This window comes from Sebastes umbrosus, chromosome 16 (genome assembly GCF_015220745.1).
Source record: "Sebastes umbrosus isolate fSebUmb1 chromosome 16, fSebUmb1.pri, whole genome shotgun sequence".
Taxonomy (NCBI): domain Eukaryota; kingdom Metazoa; phylum Chordata; class Actinopteri; order Perciformes; family Sebastidae; genus Sebastes; species Sebastes umbrosus.
Window position 1 is genome coordinate 21,320,778 of NC_051284.1, and position 24,466 is coordinate 21,345,243.

A 24,466-nucleotide genomic window follows, 5' to 3' on the forward strand; every position below is an offset into this window, starting at 1 on the left:
TCATGATGATCTGTCTAGATTATTTACACATACAAAAAGGAACAAATTAGTTATTACATCTATGATCTTCTTGTGGCCATCTAAACCAGAGGGCCAGAAGAACATCACTTCTATGGTACTACAGTAGTACCAGTAGTCCAATTTTTCCTGTTATAAACGCACCACAAAATGGTTTTGGTAAACTTGCATCACATGTACTCAGTCTTGTTTTTATTGGTCACTATATCTACAGTATTCTGACACTTCCTACTCCGTCACCTTCATCCACTTTGTTTATTCCTCCACTCCGTCCTACCTGCCTTTTTCTGTTCAGTGGTTTTTAATCTGCATTTTGTACTCTCTAGCTATGTAAAATATCCAAAAAAATGTTGTTGACAGGAAATATCAAATACATTTTGAGAGAATAAACTTTAAAATAAACTCCTGAAAGTATAGAGTTTGGGTTTATTTATTGTCATTTTAATCTCCTTTTGCTATTGGTGCCTTCAAATTGGGGTCGTGTTTACCGTGTTCACGAGAAGAGTCCATATGAACGCCCCCCCTCTTGTATTCACAACTTTGTAAGTGGAAACTTTCTGAAACGACCCCATTTGAAGGCGCCATACATTTTGAAAGTCATGTCCACTGGTTTTTTAATGAATAGTGATTCCATACCAATTGTTAATACATTGAAAAGGTGCAATAAAATTAATTTCAGAATAGATTTATTGAATACAAACAATTTGACAGAGGCAGGTGTGAAACAAAGGCATTTTTTAGTTTTGTTGAACCGTCAACTGTAAGCTAATTTCAGATAAGAATACAAGCTGCATTTGAACATATTCAAAAATCGACAAAACGGTTGGATTTACATTCCAGTGGCTGTTGGTAAAACAATGAATAAACAGCCTCAAGACAGCGAGTCAGCCTCAGGCTACACTAATTAGATCTCAGCCGACAAGTAACAGGCTGAGGCTGATCACTTATAGCAGTACAAAGCCCTGAATAACAGTTCATTTCAATCTTTACAAACTCAATAGGTGTATGCCTGCAGCAGAGCATACAAATTATAGTTTTTTCTTCAAAACAAATAAGTCAGAAGATGCATACGAGAGATATTTTCAGCATATTGTATTACTTTATCACTATCCAAATTTCTACAGCGAGGCCTTAACGGAGCCCGCCAGGAATTTATTCCGCTTCTACGTCCTTAAACATCATTCATTTACATGTATACTTCTGCATCTTGCTGCCAGCAGTAATTTCTCAGCCTGGCTACGGCTTTCGACAAAACAAATTATGCTTTCCATCATCAGATATTATCATTTTACTGCAGCTCTGCTGTTGAAAAACGGGCTATATACAGAACAGATGCAAGAGGAGCTGTTTGCGATATAATGGCTGTTACAACACAACCATGGATCATCTAGAAGGCATCGACAGGGTTCCTGCACATTCTCCCATTTCTAAATTATGTTTTTTCCACACTAATTTCTTTAATTTTTCACATTCCGGGTTGTTTTCATTATGACAAAACTGCTGCATATGCCATAATGACAACGACCTAGTGAGCATGAGAAATGATAGCGGATTAAACAACGTACAGCCGTGTGTTTCACAACTGAACATTTGTTTTCATACTTTTAAAGAGCAATTATCAAACTTGAGGAAATTAATTTTCCGCATATTACCAGACTTACTAGGAACCCTGTATAGGCTGTTAAATCTCCTCTCGGGTGCTATAAATCTCTATTAACCAGGAGGTGACGAAGAAAGACGAATGAAATTAGATTAACAGAATGACTATAGGCAATTAATATAAACAGCTGCAATATGTTTCAGTATTTACATCCACACCGGGCGAAAAAAACGCGAGAGACACTAAATATGAAGTACAGCAATTGATCCATTGATGACAACTTATTCAACCACCGCTATGTTTCACGTGTTCAGTGTTCTTATAAAATAAACTAGATGCTTTGGAGGAGTAAATGATGAACGTTCCTCATGATGCTTACTGACCCTCCTTCACATTTGAAGGACAAGTGATTACTAGTATATATTAAATTTTAGCGCCTCACAATTTTACAACAACCTCGACTTTTCACCAGTCAGAAAATTTAAAAACATTAAATTGCTATCATTCAGGGGTAGGTGCTTTGAATTCCAGCATGAAAAGGATTTGCCATGACTCCCTCCAAAAGCACAACATTTACTATATATATATTTTTTAAATAGCTTTTACATCTGAAATGGCGTAAATGACGTGAGAACAAAGTGTTAAAATACACAACTTTATTCACAAGTCATTTCTGCTTCTTGATAAAGAATAATTAAATAAGCACTTAATCTGAAAATAATACACATTACGATTAACTTAATTACACACGGAACCAATAAGAATTTGAGTAAGATGTTTTTATGATTAAACTAGATGTAGCTGTATCAAGATATGTCCAACAGGGGGTGATAAATTAATGAATGCTGTGCTGCATATCACTAAAAAGACAGCCAATGAGCTGCCCATGACCTCATCCATACAAACTAGAGAGACAGACAAAAGAGAGACAATTCATAGTTCTTGACTTTAAGAGAAAGGCACAACAGAGAACAAATAAGAAAGAAAGGCAGCCAACCCTGTGCTACTTCCCTTCCTGTGAATGTTGAGATATGATACAACAGGCCTGGTGCATATTTGTTGTCGAACAGCAGCGACAGGCAGTCAGTCACTTCCTCTTTGGTGCAGTTCCTGATGCCCTTCGCTGCTTCTCAAAGTCCAGCATGACTACATGGATACGTGTCAAAGATGCCAATTTATAAAATGTAATCAAGTTATTTTATTTACATAATAGTGCAGTATAAAGGCTAGCACACTGCTGGCAGAGATATTCTTCCTGACTGAATTTCTTTTTTCTTGTGTCAAAGAGTGTGTGTTCGTGCATGTGCGCAAGTATGCATTGTGTGTGTGTGTGTGTGTGTGTGTGTGGCGACAGAGGCTCAAGGTTAATGGATAAAACTGGCAGAAGCAGAGTTCCTCGTCTAGTTGATGAGCTTGTTGGCTCTCTTGTTCGCTTCATCAATACGCATCCTGTTCATTTCCGCCTGAAAGAAAGAAAGGAAACGGGTGAAAAGGGGTTGCTACATAAATATTCACTCTCTTTTCATTTAAGCAATTCACTGACTTTAAATGCATATAAAGACATTTAAGGTTCCCTGTGGAGTTTTGGAGCTGAGCAGGAGCAGGTCCCTGTTTTGTTTGCACACGGTTGTACGTGGGTGAGTCCTGCCAATGCTTTCACACTATTCCACTGATATATACAGGTGGCGGTACTACACCAAGATGTGCAGCAGCAGTGCGCCAACAAAAGCAGAGAAGAAGAAGACTGCTACCAAGTAAACATGGATGTAAACGCAGGATTAAATCAGCTTTGCAAATGCTGTATTAAATGGATTGAAAAGGTTTGTTAGCAACACTGAATGTAACATCCACATGGCACTTTTAACTTGAATGCACTGCAAACACATGTATGGTGAAAAAAAAGGATAGCTACCCAAAGTCTAGGGCTGAACATGTTTGAAAAAAATAAAAAAAATCTAATTGCATTATTTTAAATATTTCAATTGCCATATGATTTGTGATATTAGGGGGAATGATAATGTTTACATCATTATTATTGATTGACATATTTGAATGATTATGGTGTAATTTCTTCGTGGGAAATCAGGGATCTGTACCAAACAAAGATGTTTTCTTAAGTCTGTAGAATATGATGTGTAGGCCAGGACATCTCTACAGCATGACAGTATTTAATTCAAATGGTATTTTGACACACAATTCGCCTTTAACAAATATTGCGCCTCCTGCGATTTGAAAATTGCAGAAGGTCATATTGCGATTTCAATAAATCTTTGATTAATTGTGCAACCCTACCAAAGTCAGAAGAAACAACAGCATCATGCAATTAACTATGTGACAAAGGCATGTGTTATATGCTTAAACAAATAGGAAATTCCACAGGATATGGAGTAGCCAGCTAGGGAGGTCCGAGGGAGAAAAGTTTTGGCCTCTTGCACATTCTAATGCCACTATTCCATCATATACACTGATCTTAAATTATTGCATATTTCAATGAGTTTCCTACCCGATTGCAAACGGAGAATTAGGCTTCTAGTGCATTTTAGCACACACAGTCTGTAAATAGCTATTAATATTTAAAGCCATGCTTTTGTAATTAAGAATCATAGACCTTATTTATAATTTTTTATTTATTCATGACACCTTCACTGTGAGGGGTTATCAAGACGTGCCACAATGACGGTTAATGTCTTTTTTTTTTACTAGAAAATTAAATGCACTCTTATTCAACGGAAATACACAAGGTTACTTTAAAGGGGAACGTGTTTAATCCCATGTCTCATCGAGCCTTTGTATTGGTTTTAAATTAAATTATTTAAGTTGCTGCCGCCGGCGTTTTCCGGAGAAGCCTGTCTAATGAGGATGTCTCATCTGTGCAATCCTTAATGTGTTTTGTCATTATGATTATTAAAAATAAATGTAATTATTTTGGTAATATTTGTCTAACACTGAAGACGACTCTCCGCTCTCTACTCAGCAGGGACAGGTTAGGCACGTTTCTATATCATCACGTTCGCATTGTTTTGAAGCAGACACTAGTGGTCTTAAAAATTGTACAAGCATAGCGAATCGCAACTTGTTAATCAAAACTATTTTATAAGAATCAAAAATGAATCTTATAAAGTAGCCGGCTTGACGTAAATGAGAAGCTGGCTGCTTATGTCCGGTGATCTCGCCACTCGCCGCTCAGAATGAGCCATACAGTGCAGGGAGACAGTGGTCTGCACACAGACAAACCTCCTAGCATTTGCTGCTGTGTCGGCCACGGTCCAGCAAGACTAGAGTAAACAACCATATAACCCCGCTCAATGCAGGTCACTCTTAGGAGCATGACAGAAATACACTGTAGAAATCGTTAAGGAGATTCGTCTACCAAATGAATGAATGAATTCAATTAATGCATTTCCTCCTTTTGCAAAGCTAATTTAAAAAAGGAAAATATTCTAAATCCATTGTTTACATCCATGTTTGCAAACTGTTAGTCTTCTTCCTTCCACATTACTGTCAATCAATTGTCCATCGGTGGAACAGCGTGAAACCATGGGCATGTACAGGATGCAAACAAAACAGCACCCTGCTTGTAAAAACATTGCTCCATAATGCTACTAAAGATAAGAAAAACTCCACAGGATGCCTTTAATTCGGCCATCAAGCTTGATATAATGAATAGCAGAGAAAATAAAAATGTGCATTAACAGGGCAAAACAATCGAAATGTCGTTAACGTCAGACTGTTACCTTGTCGGTGATGCTGTCAATCTGTTTGTTCTGCTTGTCTATCTCACTGCCCATGTCCTGAGCCATATTTTTCAGGTTGCCAATGATGCTGCCCACTGCATCCAGATTCTCCTCCATCTCATCCTCGCGTGCATCGTTAGTTATCCTGTAGATGTTGAAGTAAAGCTCTGTCAAACGTGTCTCAATATGTCAACTGAAAACTATATATGTAATTTCATAATTAACAACATTATGGTGAAATATTCTTAAGGAAGCAAAATGACCAGGACCCCACCTCTTGATGTACGGGCCTGAGGGCGCCGGTTGGTTCACCTGGACAGCCCGGCCATTGCGAGCACCTGAGGGCTGCCTTGAGACTATCTTTGAGCCATTGAGATCACCTTCATCACCTCCTCTTACGCCCCAGGTACGCTTGTATTTTGAGTCATTCTCGATAGACGACACCCTGGGGGAAGAAAGCGGAAAGTCAATACAAACCAGGACATCCTATTTGTACGGTCACAGATGTTGATTACTTGTAAGGAAATTAAGATTCCCTACCTTATCTTATGGTACTCGTCAAAGACTCCTCTTCTCCAACGTGAAAGCATTTTGGGGAAATTTTTTTTTTTCCATGTTTAGAACCAGATATGATCTTACTATGCACACACACCGACTCTGCATATCGATTTGGTTTGATGGTTTGACGGAGAGGGTTTTAAGTACGCTCGGCACAGAGCAGCACACCAGTCAGAACGCGGTAGGAACATTTTCACGTTCCCTACTCATTCATAAAACATTGGGGAATGCTCACAAATTGTACACGCAATCTTTTGACCATAAAATTCACATTTGAGAAGCAAATTTGTATTGAACTTTTTGCTCATGCTGAAATCACACAAGGCAGATCAGAGTAGTGTGAAACATTCAATCCCATGATAATACGATATTGTGAAGAGGGGTAAAGCCGCGGGTTCCGGAAATGTTCTGTATTCCTCTTTCATTGTTCACATAGTAACACAGGACTCTCCTGGATAATTGAACAGATTTATGGAAAGGCCACCACTCTCAGTTTGGCATGGCGGATGTCTTTAAATACCACGATACCCATGAGCATTGGCTGCTGTTGCTATGGAGAATGCTCCAGGAAGCGGCGCGAATCAGAGCAGTGTGGTAGAGAATTCAAAATGCTTTGTTGTTGCAGATGGGAACAACACACGGCGCCATAGGTGCCAAATTGATCCAAAAATGTATCCAAAAGTGAATAAATTCAAGCTGCTGATTGTAGTATTAGTATTATCAGCACCATAATCTTTAAATACCAGTGTTTCTGTGGTGGCCTGAGAGCCAAAATGCTTATATATACACCTTTGACTTTTTATCAAAGAATCAAATATTTTGTAACACAGCTGGTCAACTCTTGTACTGATGAGAGTTTGGTGCCTAACCAAGCTGTAAAAGTGCTCAAACTGTCAGTCAGCCAACCTTGTCTGTGGCAAAAATGAAGGGATTGCCTGAAATAACTCCTTCCACTTCACATGATATAAAAAAAATAAAACATAAATGTTTATGATCAGATATCCAGTTGTTTTGAACAGCTTCCTTGCCCGTTTGCGCTACATTGCTAATAGCTATAACTGTGATCACGGTCACAATGTTGGTTAAAACCAGCCACATACCCGTTCCGTAAATAATCAATACAAGCACAGCACACAAAAGAGTGATAGAGAAAAGTGTGATAACACACAGCAGTGATTTGGAGGCTTCAGCAGCTCTGAGTGTACAGTGTACCTGCTACAGGGGCAGACGCAGAGGCCGCAACACTTGGAGAGGTCAGTCAGGTTTTTCTCAGCCTGTCTCATGTCCTGGTTGATCTGGTCCATGCCCTCGTCCACACGCCTCAGCTGCTCTGAAACACACACACAGACACACACAACACACCATGTCAGACTCTCACATCTCAGACTTTCTGTATCTAGGTACATTTTGAGACACTAGGAGTTTTTTCTTATTGTTAATTTTGTATCACCTTTATTTAGCCATTTTTTAGAACAGATTCAATTACACTTTAATGATCCCAGTGAGGATTCCTAAATTGGGTTAATAACTGGGTCATTGCAGCAACAAAAAAAAAAATTGGGATTAAAAGATGAAAAAAAGAACATAATGCAGATAGTACAACAACTAATTACAAATGCACATTTCTAAAAAAGGGAATGCATATAACATATGCAAAAAACAAATAGACAAATAATTTGTCAGACGAACACTAGTTTGACGCACCGATATTTCAGGATGCACGCTACAGAAATGACTGGCTATTGCCTAATACTGAAGCACACTCAAACACAGATACTGTAGGTCTTATTTAATTTCAATGACGAGAGAGAGGAGGAACACACACCAGTGTTGGAGAGGTGGTGACCATGATAAAAACACAAGTGTAGAGGAAAATAGTCGCATATTCGGAGCCATGATGCAAAAAATGACTTAATAATTGACCAATGTTTCAACATGACAGTCTTCCTCAGAGTACTGAGAGACAAACAACTCCACAGGCATTGATTAAACAAAGGTGTGTTCAATCATGGGGAGGCGTGTCCTCAATCACAAATTATGGGAGGAGCACATAGCTACCCGATTCATTGGGGCATTTAAAAAAACACATTAGAAAAACAGTTTGATAAAAGAACTTAGGTTGAACCGTCATCAAAATAGTTTAAATATCAGAAAAGCTAAGTATTTAGGGTGTAGCCTTATAAAGACACACAAACATCAGGAGAGACAAAACGGATACCGTTTCAGGAAAAGAAACAGAACACCCCTGGCTCCTCAAGAGGAGACCTCAAGATATATGATGAGGAACGTGATATGTCAAGTCATTTTTTTTATACATTATTAATTTCAATACCATCTCCTTCAGGGAAGTGCTGCTGTTACACTGTAGCCGTGATGCTTGGTGTACATCAGGTGTAAAAACACAGCTTTATTAGCACCTGTTCTTTTTTTTTTTTTTTTTTTATGTAAATGTACTTAACACTACACGCTGTCGAAGTGCGGCAGTCACACAGGGAGGTTAGCACAAATTACTTCAACTCTAAGTTAGAAAATGTGTGACATTTCTTTGGGCATAACATTGGCAGACATCATTGTCCTTACAATTTGTCTATAGCAGATACATCCCTGAGAGCTTCCCTGTTTGATTCTGAAGGAAATCTGAAATCTGTTGCCTTAAATCATCTCATAACTTCTTTGAAATGCAAAGATTATTGGAATAATTAAATTTGTATGATGACTATGGGTGACTCTTTGAACTAAACCAATCACATCCACTCTTTGCCACAGACAAAGAGCAACAAAAAGTGGAAACCTCTACATCCAAACTAGTAGCGTTGATGTTGTTTATCTCCTCCTTACCTCCTTGCTCGTCCAACATCACCAAGGTGTTTGCTCCAGTCTCTTTGCTCTGAAAACACAAGAGTCACACAAATTCAGAACCAATGAAAAGATTACAGACAGGTGTATGTATAATAAAGAAGGGAAATAATCAGGGTTGATACATTTAAGAGTTAATTAGGATATTAAAACTGACAGGCTAATACAAAGAAAGTTTATTAATAACGGAAGCAACCATTTCCTCATAATAATAATTAAAAAATGTCCTAATCCTCATCCAGGTAAGGGGCAATTACAAACCAACATGAACCTGCTTTCTGGCCATCAAAACACAGCTAAATATAAGATGAGATTGTGCTTTTTGTGTCAGTAACAGCAGCAAATAGTCAAAGTCTCACCTCCTCTGCCATCTGCCGCATCCTCCGTGTGCTTTCCAGTGACTGTGGAGGAAACAACGGGAGGTGTTAGTTTAATAAAAACAAATCAAAAAGATACCTGCAATAACCAAAATAACATCTACGCAAGATTCATCAAGTTTTGTTTTTTAGGTCACTGTCTGATGTTAGAAAGTGTGGTGTGCTATTCCAAATTGCAATTTGCATGAATAAGAGAACACTAGATTCAAATTTAGCCTCCACAGTCAGCCATGTTTATCGTTTATGCATCTCTCACACGCATTAGCACAGAAAGAACAATGAAGAACTCATCTGGCTGCCAAATAACCAAATGACAAAAGTGATCGAACAATGTCAGTTACAACAGAAGATGGAACAAATGCAGATAATTTCCTTGAAATTGCAACGCCCTTTTCCATCATGGAAACTACTAAATTAATCTGATCAGACCGCGACAGAAAATGTTCAAACTTAATATCCAGTAATTTGGTTTTAGTGACCAGCGCAGTTTCCTATCCTATACGACGAATACAAGCAGGAAATACTCACAAGTGGGAACAAGGGGAAAGCTTGGCATTTTTGCTTAAACATAATTTCAACTATTTCGATAATCAGTTCAGTTCATTTTTGACGATCGACTTATTCTTTCAGTTCTAGAGTTTATATGACTGTTCAAGCTTAGAGAAATGAACACAAATTGTATTTTAGTTTCAATTTAATTTCTTTGTTTATATACTGTTTATAAAATTTGCTGGTTTCTTGGTCGAACAAAACAAGCAATTTGAATATGTCAACCTGGAATTCGGGAAATTGTGTTTTGTATTTTTCATTATTTTCTAACATTTTATAGACCAAACAATTATCGAGATTATAATCAACAGTTGTAAGCAGCTCCTCTACTTGAGCTAAAACTTTTAATCAACTCATCAATTGATTGATCAACAGAAAATGAATCATCAACTATTCTGATAATTGATTAATTCTTTAAGTTATTTGTAATGAAGAAAAAAAGGCCAAATATTCTTTAGCTCCCATATCTTAATTGTGAATAATGCATTAGTTGCTTTTCTATACCTTATATAACAACAAACTGAATCTTCTTGAGTTTATAATTTTCTGACATAATTATTGTTGCAACTAACAATTATTTTCATTCTCTCTTCGATTATTTTCTTGATTAATTGATTAGTTGTTTGGTCTATCAGTGTTTCCAAAGCCCAAGATGACATCCTCAAATGTGTTGTTTTGTCCACAACTCAAAGATATTCAGTTTACTGTCATAGAGGAGTAAAGAAACCAGAAAATATTAATTTTTAAGAAGCTGGAAATCAGAAAATGTTGCCTTTTTTTCCCCTTAAAAAAAATGACTCAAACCAATTAATCGATTATCAAAATAGTTGCCAATTAATTTAATAGTTGACAACTAATCGATTTATCTTTGCAGCTCTCGACATAATGTTTAGTTTCAGCACACTCAAAAATCTGTGTTTAGTATGCAAAATGTTCTGGTTGGAGCATACTTCATTTTGCCACTTCTCCAGTGTGAACACACTAGTACACAACCTCATTAGAATCAGTATGCAAAATGGATTTAGGCCACAGCTACAGTGTTCCTGGGTCTAAACTCTTAATTGTGTCTAATTGCGCATGGGTTCGGCTGGCACGAAATCTACAGCAGGACACAAACAAACACACACATGCAAGCACGGAGACAAAAAGTTGACGACAAACTGGAATGCAGTCAGTTCAGGTGAGTTACGCCTTTGTGTCTCTATTAATAGCAAAGAGCTGCACAGAGAGCTGAGCAGAGCATCCAAAGGAGCAAAGCACTGAAGTGACTCAGGGCATGACTCTATTGTTACCATCACTAATTAACTGTTAACAAGAGAGAGCGGAGACCCAAGTCCTCATCCTCTCTGTGTTGTGTTTGCTCTGAATACATTAATCAGTGAGTTGAGAAACAGACAAACACGGAATTGGCGAGAAGGATGTGTTGAGCTCAGCCATGTTTTTGTTGGCTTAGCCAGAACATCACTTGGGTGGATAAACATTACGTCACGTCTCCTAAAATCCTTGAACTCGGCTAATTAAGCACGAAATATCTGTCTTCTTCGCCAAATTTTCCAGATTGGGGTGCTGTGATACAGATACAGACAATGGCGTGGTATTTTTATCATTTGTTTGGGATGGCTTCAGTGGAAGTGCAGTTAGGTGAGGTACGTGCAGGTTCCAGCAAGCTACATGGAAGGCTTTTTTTTTTGTTATTCGACCACAAAAAAAAACCCCATTAAAACACACTACGGGTAATAATTGGTTGCAATATACCAGAGGGATTAGGAAGTAGCACACAAACAATGCATTTAAATAACTGCAATACATTTTGAAGTACTGGACATGGGGAAACAGCAACATACGGCACCATACACATGTCTCGTCTTTTGCACGCTCAAATCCATTGTCAATGTAGTCGCGCGGCAGGTGGGCTCAAACTCGGGAGCGACGCTGTTGCGGCGTGCAAGCGTTCCCAGGCACCTATTTTTCGGGCCGCGATAAAAATAGTTCAACGCTCCGCACGTCATGTTATGTTATGAGGAACAACCAATCACAGCAGGCCCGGTAGATAGCTTTTCTTTCTTCCGTAAATATCAGTCTACGGTAAATATATGGAGGAGAAGTTAATAATTTTAGTGCATGGAACCCAGAGCTTTATCAAAGAACTTATATTGCCAAGAAGTAAAAGTCAATTGCTCGTTCCATTGCAACATTGGCGCCCAGCAACTACCGGACGCCAGTAACACGTCTGCCTAAAAGGTGCTGTACAAAAGTAAAACAAAATTATAAATATATACAGTATATAGTCTATTGTCATATTCTACCAAAAAGGCCTGTGTTGAACAATAAAATATTATAAATATAATAAGCATTTTCAGTCCAAAATGGCGGGTGAAAATGAAAAACCCACGAGTTTCGTTTCTTTGCTTCTATACTCGGCTTTATCATCTCTCCCATGGACTATTTTACTGGCTTCACCCTTTCTGACCGAGGACGGCACAACATTCGGTTGAAAGGTCAGCCAAACTGACCCAGCGAGTGTGAAGCTACTGTGAGGGACTTATGGTGCTGGAAATGCATTTCTTTGTTTTGATTGTGTTTAGTTTAGTCAATGAGGCTTCCTGCTAAACTTTATCATAGTCGTCATTGCAGCACGCAGGTTTTTGTTGTTTAGTAATGGCAGGCGCGACAGGAGCGCAACCCCCCAAGCGGCACAGCTGGCGTTTTCCAAGTGTTTTTAGACGCAGCATATGAACGGCCTCCAAGACAGCTTGTGCTATACTTCCTAAAAACAATCTTATCATAACAAATTCCGATGTTGCCCTGATACATTGCCAGCCATGCTCCGAGTGTTTCAGGTATGAGTGGTTACCAAAAGCCAGAGTGTGAAGTAGCATTAGCAGAAGAAGGACCCTCCCATGCCCTCTCCCTTCTATGATCTGATAAAGTCAACCAGGCAGCAGCAAAAGGACGAAAGAGAGAAAGAGAAAGGTTAAGTCAAAAAGCACATACAGAGAGAAAAACACACAGTCAAGAAAAAGAAAAACGCACAGACAATTAGTACAGCCTAAATTACAGGAAGGTGAAGTGCACTGCTACAAGCCCAGCTAGAGTAAGTTAATTTGCCTCCATTTGACTCAGATGGCTGATCATATGATGCCCTGGAGTGCTGATGAAACAATTATCTCCTTGATAATAAAACGCTTAGATATAGCTGACAACATTCAAACTGTCAAAACCACAGAGGGGAGAAGGAGCCATCAGGTTAAATTAGGCGTAAAGCCTCACGCACTTCCTGTTAATGCTTAGCTTAATAATCAACTGTGAACGCAATGAATCTAATTACCCACCCTCTGCTCTTTCAATGCTACTGTATGTTTAAGCAACTCCAGGATCACATGTGTGCTAGGTTTTTTTCCGCTACTGATGATTTTCCATATATAATATAAAACTTGATTATTTTCAATTATGGTTAAGTCAAATATTTAAATAAGACTAAAATTACACGATAAAACTGAACATACATTTGACTGAGTGATTGCACTTTGGACATTAGAATAATTCATACACTCATGTTGTATTAATTAGTGAACTTTAGGAGGAGCTGATAGGTGGATTTCTTTTTTAGTCAGGCTAGCCGTTCCCCCAGTTTTTATGCTAAGCTAAGCTAACGGCCTGCCGACTATAGCTTTTTATTTGGCGTACAGATATAAGTGGTATTCATCCTCCCATCTTGCTCTTCGCAAAAGAACACAAATTAGCAAAATACCAAACTGACTTTGGTTCATTTCTCATTGTCCTGATTGCTTGTTTGTGGATAATTAGCATACATGTCTTTTTGTCATGATGATACTAAAACTAAAATAGCCCTTTTCAGTATCAATAGGTGAAAGGTGTCTTATAAATATGAATACTATGAATGGTTTTCACAGTGGGACTAAAAAAAGGTGATGATTACAGGGGAGGTGGGGTGTCATTTTCAAAATAACGTCTTGGGATGTTTCCTGGAGACGTATGTCATTTTGTAACAACTATTGGAAAATTTGCTTTTCTTAAAAGAAAAGGTCAATTTAAACCCAAGTAAATATTAATTTATTATTAATTCAATAGTGTAAACTAGGGCTATTCGGTGAGAAATATCTGAAGGTCTTCGAAGCTTCTGTTCTTCTGTGTCTCCATCATTCTTCATCTCCCCCATTTCATTGCCTGAGACAGTGCCACTGCCGCACTACTGTACACACGCACGCACGCACGCACGCACGCACGCACGCACGCACGCACGCACGCACGCACGCACGCACGCACGCACGCACGCACGCACGCACGCACGCACGCACGCACGCACGCACGCACGCACGCACGCACGCACGCACGCACGCACGCACGCACGCACGCACGCACGCACGCACGCACACACACACACACACACACACACACACACACACACACACACACACACACACACACACACACACACACACACACACACACACACACACACACACACACACACACACACACACACACACACACACACACACACACACACACACACACACACACACACACACACACACACACACACACACACACACACACACACACACACACACACAGCGATATCCATCTGAGAATAACTAATAATAATTAATGTTGAATATGAATAATATTGTGGGATTATTCCTTATTTCATGGGCTATTTTGGAGTGTATACATTACAGACTTTTATGAAAAAATAACAAAACAAAGCATCCGAATACTGATTTGGAGGTTGATTACCATGACAACGGTCAAAGCTTCGAAGCATTTGGGACAGCCCTAGTGTAAACTTTATTTGTCATATACATTGAATTGTTTGCTTACCTGTGGACACATTTTTGCATGTTCAGCTCATCATTTTTTGCACTGCCTAATAGACTCTCTAGTTTATGCTGGCAATTAATTGGAATTAATGACGTGTATCAGTTAGCACCGAGAGAATTGTTATAAAATTATTCAGAAATTACTCACGCTTAAAATGAAAAGTGTTACTGAAAATAAAACATACAGAGAGACTTCACAACACTCTCTTGCTACATTATCCACTTCCTCATTGCCCATCTGTATGCATCCGTATGTTGCGAACACTCGAGTTTCATCATGGTGTCCGTCTGTAGCTTGCACGGTTTTGGCATTTGATATTAAAACATTTTGGGCAGAATATCACATTAAGGAAGTTTCATACTAGAGAAACAGACAATGAGAGAAAGGAGGGATGTGTGTGTGTGTGTGTGTGTGTGTGTGTGTGTGCATTGTGTGTGTGACTCAGTACCTCGTCAGTCACTTGGTTGGCCCTCATGGTGACCTGTTCCACAGTCATGTCATCCATGTTGGTGCTGTCAGGTTTGGAGAATCCCCCCGTTGCACCGAGCTCGATATTCTGCGGCCTGGAAGAGGCAGATTTCAAAAAGGTCACATTAAGAGGGCATCGATTATCATAAAACTCTGTGACTCAAACAAATCTGAGACTTAGCTTTACTGTAGGCTACTATTAAAAGATATTCTATGACCATAAAAGACCAAAAGCAAAACACACTCCTGGTGAAGGACTGAAGTGAACTTTGAGATCGAACAAAGCATCATATTGATTCCAATTAGCTGAAGAACCGATTAGTTGATCAACGGAAAATTTGTCAATGACAATTTTTATTATGGGCCAACAGATACTGTATTTTTGAGACCAATACTGATATCAATATATGGTAGTTTACTAAATCTGATAATACATTTTTTTTTAAATATGAAAACAAACCATAAACATGTTTGATAAGAGTTTGGTTATTTAAAAAAATGTGATCAATACTTCTTCTGTATGAGACATTTTACACTTAAGGTATACACTTGTCATCATTCTCTAGTCGACAAACTATAACAGTTAATGAATTAACTCAGCCATAGTGTATCGTTGACATATAATCACCTTTTAAGTTGATATGGTGAACTTGATAACATACAGTTGCATATTTACACATCCAGCAGTTACGGGGCAACGTTTATATTCATTTGGAGTCCTGTTTCTGGCCTTCAGGCGAATGCAAGTCCAATATTCACTCTCTTTTTAGCTCTGTTGATCTCTACCAACTCCTGAGGGAAATATCTGGCTCTGTCTTTTATGTTAAGTACATCAGGGTCAGTGTATTAATGCCTACATCATTATGCCAGAGTACTACTCAAGGCTCACTGATGTAGAATAGTTCTTCAGTGAGTTAATCTTAAATACGGAGAACACATTTAAGGACCAAACATTTTAACTGCATTAGAACATCAGTGTTCATGTCATATGGAGAGGGAAGAAGGAGATGCAAAACCTAAACAAATCAGGTTCTTTTAATGCCCCTGAAGGAGTGTTGGGAGTCATACAGAAGGATTGCTAATAAGGAGGAAACAAAAATCTGTTTAAATGATGACGCAAAACTATTTTTCTGTGAGCCTAAAGCAGTTCCTTGTTGGTGTAAAGATTAGCTGCAGTATGGCTAACAGAACATACGATAACAATGACGGAACAGAGATGGAGGAGGCTGTGAAATCACAATCATGAGATTGGATGTTGGTAAACCTTAGCAAAGTTTATTACTATACTAGAACTTGATTTAGAGACATTACAAAGTGTTAAGGCTGTCCTCGACCAAAGAAATTGTTACTTGACTAACACTCTTATGATTTTGTTGACTAATCGATTAGTTGATTTAATCATCAGATCTGTAAAACAGAACACTAAATCTTGTTTACTGCAAATATGTTCATAAGTTTCTTAGAAATAAGTCATTCAGCATGAAAAAAGTAAAAAAAAAAAAAACGACTAATCAACTAAAGAAATCTTAAGTCGACTAAAACCAAAAGGACCAATTAGTCGACTAAGATGGGGCAGTCCTACAAAGTATATATTAAAAATAACAGAGTGATGAAACGCTAAATGTTTAAATAAGTTTATAGAAATAAATAACAGTATAAAAAGCATGCTACTCTGTTATACGTGGCCTTTTAAAAGAGGTTGTCTTTTAAGGGCTAAAATGATACTATTGTTAGTGTTTCTAACAATAGTGAGTATTTATGCAACCACAATGATAGAGCCTACATGCTCACTAGTATCTTTATGGACTGGATTAGGGCTGCAACTAACGATTATTTTCATTGTTGATTATTTTTTCAATTAATCGATTCGTTTTTTGGTCTATAGAATATCAGAAAATGGTGAAAAATGGCGATCAGTGTTTCCCAAAGCCCAAAATGATGTCCTCAAATGTCTTGTTTTGTCACAACTGAAATATATTCAGTTTACTGACAGAGGAGTAAAGAAACCAGAAAACATTCACATTTAATTTGTACTTTTTTTTTCTTTAAAAAATGCCTCAAACCGATTAATCGATTTTCAAAATAGTTGTTGACAACTAAAGGATTAATCATTGTGGCTCTAGACTGGATGGGGACTGTCTAACAGCACAGGTGATACACTATACGTACTTAACTGGCTGAAAGCATGGTGGAAGGTTTGCAAACACTGAACAGTTCAACTTTGGTTCCTCAATATTGAAGACGTTCTCAGTGTCAGTTAATGAATCACAAAAAAAAAACAACGCTTCAGCTTAAAGACACTTCAGTTATACAACTGATCTCATGTGACTTCCTGAAAACGAACTCCCACAGCCAATTACATTAGGACAAATTGAGTTGCATCATTATTTGACAGCTCCATGCAGGCTCTGCGTTCAGATTAAAATTCAGATTTCATGAGCTTGCACAATATGCACAACAGCAGGGCGGGCATGATGTCAGGAAGTGTCACTGAAAAGCTTTTACTGTGAACCAGCTGCAGGAAGTGCTGGTCGCGGTTGGCCATTGAGGGCCACTCGTTGTGAAATTCAACATTTTACTATACTTTCGGTTTATTTTTAAGTACAGAAGTGGATCAGAATCAAATGTCCTTATGTGTTAGAGGAAGGTAAGAGCAGGACTGTATGAGAAATATAGCAGAAGAGTAACCCTGACAGTACTTTCCACAGGACATGTTGTAAATGAGGTTCCTCATGAATACAACAACACTGACAGGCGGAAGCAGACAGAACTTGAGCAATAGGTGTGATTTCACTGCGTTTTTCCAGGTAATCCCATATGGACATTCTGGTCACAACATGAGCTATACCTTGCAGAGAGGTTTAGCAGATACAAATCCAATCCAAACAATATCGGATTTGTGCATCAAGTGATCTTCATGCAGCCCAGTGTCACAGGATGCACTGAACTGCCTGGTGTGATGGCAGCCTCAGACAGCCTTTGGTGCACAAGGTAACATGAGATCAAGATCGTCGTAAGTAAAGACTTAAGCTTGTTTTCTGTGATGCAGAAACACTGCACTTTCAAGGACAGGGCGCCGGTTAGCCATAAACACAAAGCTCCAATGATACCATTCAGGAAACAGCTTTATTCCCTTTTCCTTCTCTTCCTCTCCTGTCATCCTCTTTTCCTTTAAAGTTCAAGTGGCATTTTATTGTTTTTCAAATAACCCCTGAACTTCAAGTTCCCTTTCAAACCTGCAGAAAAACATCCTGAGATAAAAAAGAGACAGGGAAAAATGGATATTTGTCTACTTGGCAGACAGTTCAGAGGATTTAATATTGTTGACTCTGCATGTTTTTTCTTCTTCTTTTGGAAGGAGGGCACTTGGTTCACACCGGCTTGACTGCTTTTTCTAACTGATTATTGGACTTGGCAAGATGTGGGTTTACAACTGTAACACACTGAAGGAGGACTCATTCACACACATCACGCTCTCATTGAAATATCAAGCCACAACGAGAGCAGATGAACATGTCAACACTAAAAGATCAATTGCATGTGCCAGGAGAGCAGACCTCCATATAGCTGGATATTGATTTATCCTCATGACACAGTGATGAGAAGGTTACACCCAAGCAACACACACACAAGCCGTAAATACTAGATTTTGCTGTTCCCCTGTGCAAATTAAGCCTATCATCACATAACAGTAAGCCCCATATTTTCACACCTCTACACTGCATAACAACACAAGACTGTGACACCACTTTACATGCACACAGAGGCACAAGAGGAATAATTTAACAGGCCTAAAGGACATACCCATTCATGTTGCTGTTTCTTCACAGCACCTACAGCAAAGTGTCTTAACAATAGCCAAAAGGGTAACATTTCTTGTTCGTCTACCCAAACCTGTTCCTCCAGATCTAACTGCAGCACACACACATGACATCTTTTCTTATTCCCTTCCATGTTAGGTCCATATCCTCCTTCTTGATCTTTTGATCACATTGAAGCAACACTTTTTCCTACATCATATTCCTTTATTAGTCCCGCAGTGGGGAGATTTGCAGTGTACAGCAGCAGAGGGGATAGTGCAAAAAACAAGATGCATCAGCTAACACAGTAAAAAAAAAAGAGCTAAACAAAGTGTAACAAAATATGAACCATTTAAATAGAAGGAAGTATAAAAATAGGAGCAGTATAAACAGTAATAGGAGCAGTATATACAGTATAATAATAATAATAATAATAATAATAATATACCCAATTTATCAGATTGATTACTTCAAGACTTTTTTGCTGGTTTCTCTTGTTTTTGATTGTATTTGCCTTTGTTTTCAGTTTATAAATAGACTCAGTTTTTTGACATAATGTTATTTTATTATTATGTTCATCATTATTTTCATGTTATGTTGCCCAATTTATCAGATTGATTACTTCTTTCCATGACTCCTGATGTCAACACATTTATCATTATTATTAAATGTTTGTGGCAGGGTGGTTTTACTGATAATGCTGTAACCCTGTGTGTGTGTACAATAACAAAAAGCAAGTGGGTCAATGACATCATGCTGTACAAACAAAAACTTAACCATGACCTTTTATTTATCTCACTTTACATGGTATAAAAATAAGCTACTGTTCACTACTTCTGCCAGTCATTTATTTATTTACCTTTTATTTATCTCACAGAAAGCTTTATATGGTATAAAAATAAGCTACTTTCACTACTTCTGCCAGTCATTTATTTACCTTTTATTTATCTCACAGAAAGCTTTATATGGTATAAAAATAAACTACTTTTCACTACTTCTGCCAGTCATTTATTTATTTACCTTTTATTTATCTCACAGAAAGCTTTATATGGTATAGAAATAAGCTAATTTTCATTACTTCTGCCAGTCATTTATTTATTTATCTCACAGAAAGCTTTATATGGTATACAAATAAGCAACTTCTCACTACTTGTGCCAGTCATTTATTTATTTACCTTTTATTTATCTCACAGAAAGCTTAAAATGGTATAAAAATAAGCTACTTTTCACTACTTCTGCCAGTCATTTATTTATTTACCTTTTATTTATCTCACAGAAACCTTTATATGATATAGAAATAAGCTACTTTTCACTACTTCTGCCAGTCATTTATTTATTTACCTTTTATTTATCTCACAGAAACCTTTTATTAATCTCACTGAAAGCTTTATATGGTATAAAAATAAGCTACTTTTCACTACTTCTGCCAGTCATAAGTGAAGAAATAGGAGACAATACGTCATCATTTCCGCCTTTACCTTTTAAATAGGTGCATTGTTGTACCCACACACCTGACTTTGATCATCTCAAAAAGCAGAGGAATAATGCTGAGCAACTACTTAACAAAAAACACTTTATAAACAGGTGATAAACAGGTGATTAACAGGTGATTAACAGGTGATTAACAGGTGATAAAGAGGTGATAAACAGGTGATTAAGCTAAATGAGAAACAAACATTATTTTGGAAAGCCCCCACGCCCAAAGTTGTAGCTATAAACTCCCCCAAAAATAACACTTTTAAACTCAGTCAAAGTTGATAAAAGACAGAAAGAAGTGTCGAACAGTCTGTCAAAGAACATTAAAGTTGTCTTACATTGTTGGAGAAGTTGTACTCGTGTTGTAAAGGATCTTAAAACAGGTTAACCTATAAACTAATGTGCTGCTAGCTCGCTTTGCTAGTGAAGCTAGTTCCGGTTTCCAGTCAGTGAACTACCTAACGCCACAAACAAACAACGATAATGAGGGAATAAAGGGAGAGGGAGGTTTATCTAGGGAGTCAATACTTACAGTTAACCCTCCTTGTTTGTAGAAAGCCCAGCTCGTTCCTCCTCCTTGTTGAAGGTATGTGAAGTTGGCTCCGCCGGTAAACTAACTAACTTCTGGATTCCTTCAGTAGTTTTCACCGTCTGGCCGGAGGGTGTCGGTTGGTGCGTTTAAGGGCCTGTCGGAAATATCGCGATTTCCAAGAGCCGAGTTAAAGGTACCATATCAAAGATAAGATAAATTCAGGTGTCAAAGCAGCAACATCAACAAACAGAGTGAAACACAGGAGAGGTAAAGGTATACAAAAATTATAAAAACAATAGTAGAGATATAAAAGATACAGAGTGAATGGGTGAACATAGTGTATGCAGTCCGTCAATAAATAAATAAATGTAGTATGTACAATAAATAAATGTAATAGGCCTATGTACATGTGTGCAGTCTATAAAGTGGTATATAGGATGTATAGTGTAAGTAAGTGTAAAGTGCGCCAGTGGTTAGAGTCCAAGATGGTTGCAGATAGTGCATGTTTAAAGGTAGATAGTGCATGTTTAAAGGCAGGTAGTGCAGGTTTAAAGGTAGATAGTGCATGTTTAAAGGCAGATAGTGCAGGTTTAAAGGCAGATAGTGCAGGTTTAAAGGCAGATAGTGCATGTTTAAACTTCTTAAAGTCCTCATAGTTCTCATATGGGGGTCAGCCTTGGTTGTGGAGCCTGATGGCTACCAGCATGAAGGACTGACCCAGGCGCTTTGTGTTGTGCCGAGGGGGGATGAGTGTGTGGCTGAGGGCTGAAGGTGCTCCTCATCATGCTCATTTTCAGGTTCATACTTATATTTTGTGTTTCTGCTAGAACATATTTACATGCTGTAATGTTAAAAAAAAGCTTTATTTTCCTCATACTGTCTGCCTGAACATACCTGTGTTTACCCTCTGTCTGAAACGCTCTGTTTTAGGGTATTTCAACAGAATTGCAATGGAACTGCGTTACTAGGCAACAGTTTGGGTCCATGTTTACTTCCTTTCAGCTGATGTCATTAACATACACTGCAGCAGGAAATAAACTGGGACACATTTAGAATGTTTATGTTTAAAACTGTGAAATGGTCTAGATATTGTATATTTGTGACATCACAAATGGACAGAAATCCTAACGGCTTGTTTCAAATGCACAATTTCTGAATACTGGCTGTGTGTGTATCTCCGTATATTGAGCGTTTTGATACTTTCACAGTGTTTATATAGCAGCTGAACCTGCTTTATGATATAAAAATACATGAAAATTTCACTTTTTACAATATGGGACCTTTAACATAAACTAGTTTAATAAACATGGAAGTACACTCAAATGTAGTAATAAAATACCCTACTTTCCATCCCTGCAGATGTAGTGGGAGCCATGAAGCAGAATATAAATGTGACTATACTGCTTAGTAAGAAAATGTGCATGGTAATGTATATATATATATATATATATATATATATATTTTTTTTTTTTTTTTTATAAATTTCAAACCCCTTGAGATGCACCATCTCGTTTTCAAGGGGGACAAAACATGGAAGTTAACAAATATTTAAACACATAAATAATAATAATGATGATAATAAATTAAACAAAAATATAAATTCAACAACAAAAAAATCAACATAGTAACATCAACAAGGACATATACATAAAGGCTCTCCCTCCATCCCATCCCAAACCACAAATAATGATGAACATAATAATAAAATAATTATATTTGTAAACTGAAAACAAAGGCAAATACAATCAAAAACAAGATCAACCAGCAAAAAAAGTCTTAAAGTCATGGAAAGAAGTAATCAATCTGATAAATTGGGCAATTTAAACTTAAAAGCACGTCTCCCAACTTCTAGGCGAATAAAAAAAGGGTTGTTGAGTATGTCTAAGTGAATATGATGATCAGAATGGGACTAAAAGCTGTTTTAAGTATAAAGGATAGTTGAAAACAAAGAGCAACCAATGAAAATGTCACCCCAGAACAAATCTACAAATATTATTGTAAACTACATTTAAAAAAGTTTCAAAGCTGTTGGATGAGTTGTTTTTTGTCTTTTTAATAAAATTCATGAGTTTTCGCAACTAGATTAGTTAGGAAAACATTTAATTGTGCCTTTCCTTAATTCTGCTGCAGTAGTACCAACTTTTTTATTATTATTATTATATGGTCGATTTTTGTTTGAGTAGTTGTATTCCAATCTGTAGTTCTCAGAGAAAGGAGCTTTCCTTTGAGCACTTGAACGCATCACATGATGGTGCGCATGTCCTGTCATATGACTCCAGAGAAAAAGTGCTCATTTTCCCCACATGAGTGCAGCATTTACCCTTCACCCAGACCTCCCCACCTCCTCATCCACCCCCCACCCCCTCCTCAGTATTTTACGTGAAGTCAGACTGCTGGATATCTTTCATAGTGTTTCTGAGAGATGCTCTGAAATCTGAGCCTCTAGCTTTGAATCTGCTGTGTAATTCCCCAAGTTTCATGGTTTAAACCACAAAAGCCTGTTCAAGGTGACTGCAAAGACACTGGGCAGGGTGCCAGCTAACATATCAACTGACAGTGTCTAAAAAGGCAAATGTGTTTTCCTCCTCTCACTCTCTCTAACTGCAGCTAAATATTTTTCCTTGTTGGGTCACCTACAAGGTAAATACCTATACACTGAACATTTCTGTAACAAATTTGCACAAGGGATGCTGCCCTCAACGAACTGGTGCCCAGCTCTCTCTCTTGCCCATGTATCTTTTATAGAGTCTACATAGCATGCATTATTCAGCAATAACACACGGTCCATCTGGACTCCTTGCGAGTGTGTGCCTATGCATGGCTGTGTGGTCCATAGTTAACTTTCCTGCTTGTGCGATTTCACCATTTCACGCCACATCCAACAGTGCTTGAAGAGCTGAGAATTAGTATTTCCGCTGTAATTGCAACTAAGGTATAATGTGAGTGTGTGAGACAGAGAGAGAGAGAGAGAGAGAGGGGAACGAAGGAAGGAGGGAAAAGAAAGAATAGAAAGAATAGAAAGTAGGAGAGATAGATTAAGTGAATGTGTAATAGTGACTACAGATGGCACGTTCAGGATCAAGCTCTTTCATCATGCCGTTCCTCATTAATAGAGATGGGAGCGCTGCCCTAATTCCATAATTCCTAAATCATGCCAGTTAGTTGAATACGAGGAGATAAAAGTACAGGGGAGAGAGGAGAATGGATTAGCCTGTAGCCTAATAATGTGTCTGTGAGAGCGAGAAATCAACAGAAGAAGAGATGAAGAGAGAGGAAAAGAATGGCGAAGGGGTCGCCATCTGTATTTCCTGGCTTTCCTTTTCGGTCGTTGCCAAAACCAATATCATATAGGCCAAATTTTATTCTCGCCAATTATGCACGCCAACCAATGAAAACAGCTGAAATAATCAAGTGATTAATAGGATCTCGACGGGGGGATATAATAGTGTATGTGCATGTGTGTCGGTGACATAGCCCCAGATCAGCAGGTTCCCATGATTTCAAGGAGCACATCTGTTCACTTCTGGCTCTGTTCCAGTCGTATCACACATCCATCTTTCCTCTCACAAGGATTGAGACATGGGAAGGTTTGCTTGATCGGGCTTAATTTTACGTCAGGCTAATTCCGCTGGTACCTGATACTTGTCAGGACA

The 24,466-nt window shown here is 38.1% G+C and overlaps 1 protein-coding gene across 2 annotated transcripts; it reads right to left on the reverse strand.

Annotated features, from left to right (window-relative positions):
• Positions 1-687: 687 nt before the first annotated feature.
• Positions 688-20,970, reverse strand: LOC119474253 (synaptosomal-associated protein 23-like). Of its 2 annotated transcripts, none has more exons than XM_037746142.1 (8): positions 20,814-20,970; positions 14,986-15,100; positions 9,126-9,167; positions 8,749-8,797; positions 7,123-7,240; positions 5,627-5,797; positions 5,353-5,497; positions 688-3,081 (listed from the first exon to the last, which is right to left on the reverse strand). In XM_037746142.1, exons 2-8 carry the CDS (start codon positions 15,040-15,042, stop codon positions 3,019-3,021), a joined length of 645 nt encoding a protein of 214 aa, XP_037602070.1. In that variant the 5' UTR covers positions 15,043-15,100; positions 20,814-20,970; the 3' UTR covers positions 688-3,018. The 2 variants fall into 2 exon arrangements, with proteins under 2 accessions (XP_037602070.1, XP_037602069.1); XM_037746141.1 differs by lacking the exon at positions 20,814-20,970 and adding an exon at positions 20,620-20,772.
• Between the last annotated feature and the right edge of the window lie 3,496 nt (positions 20,971-24,466).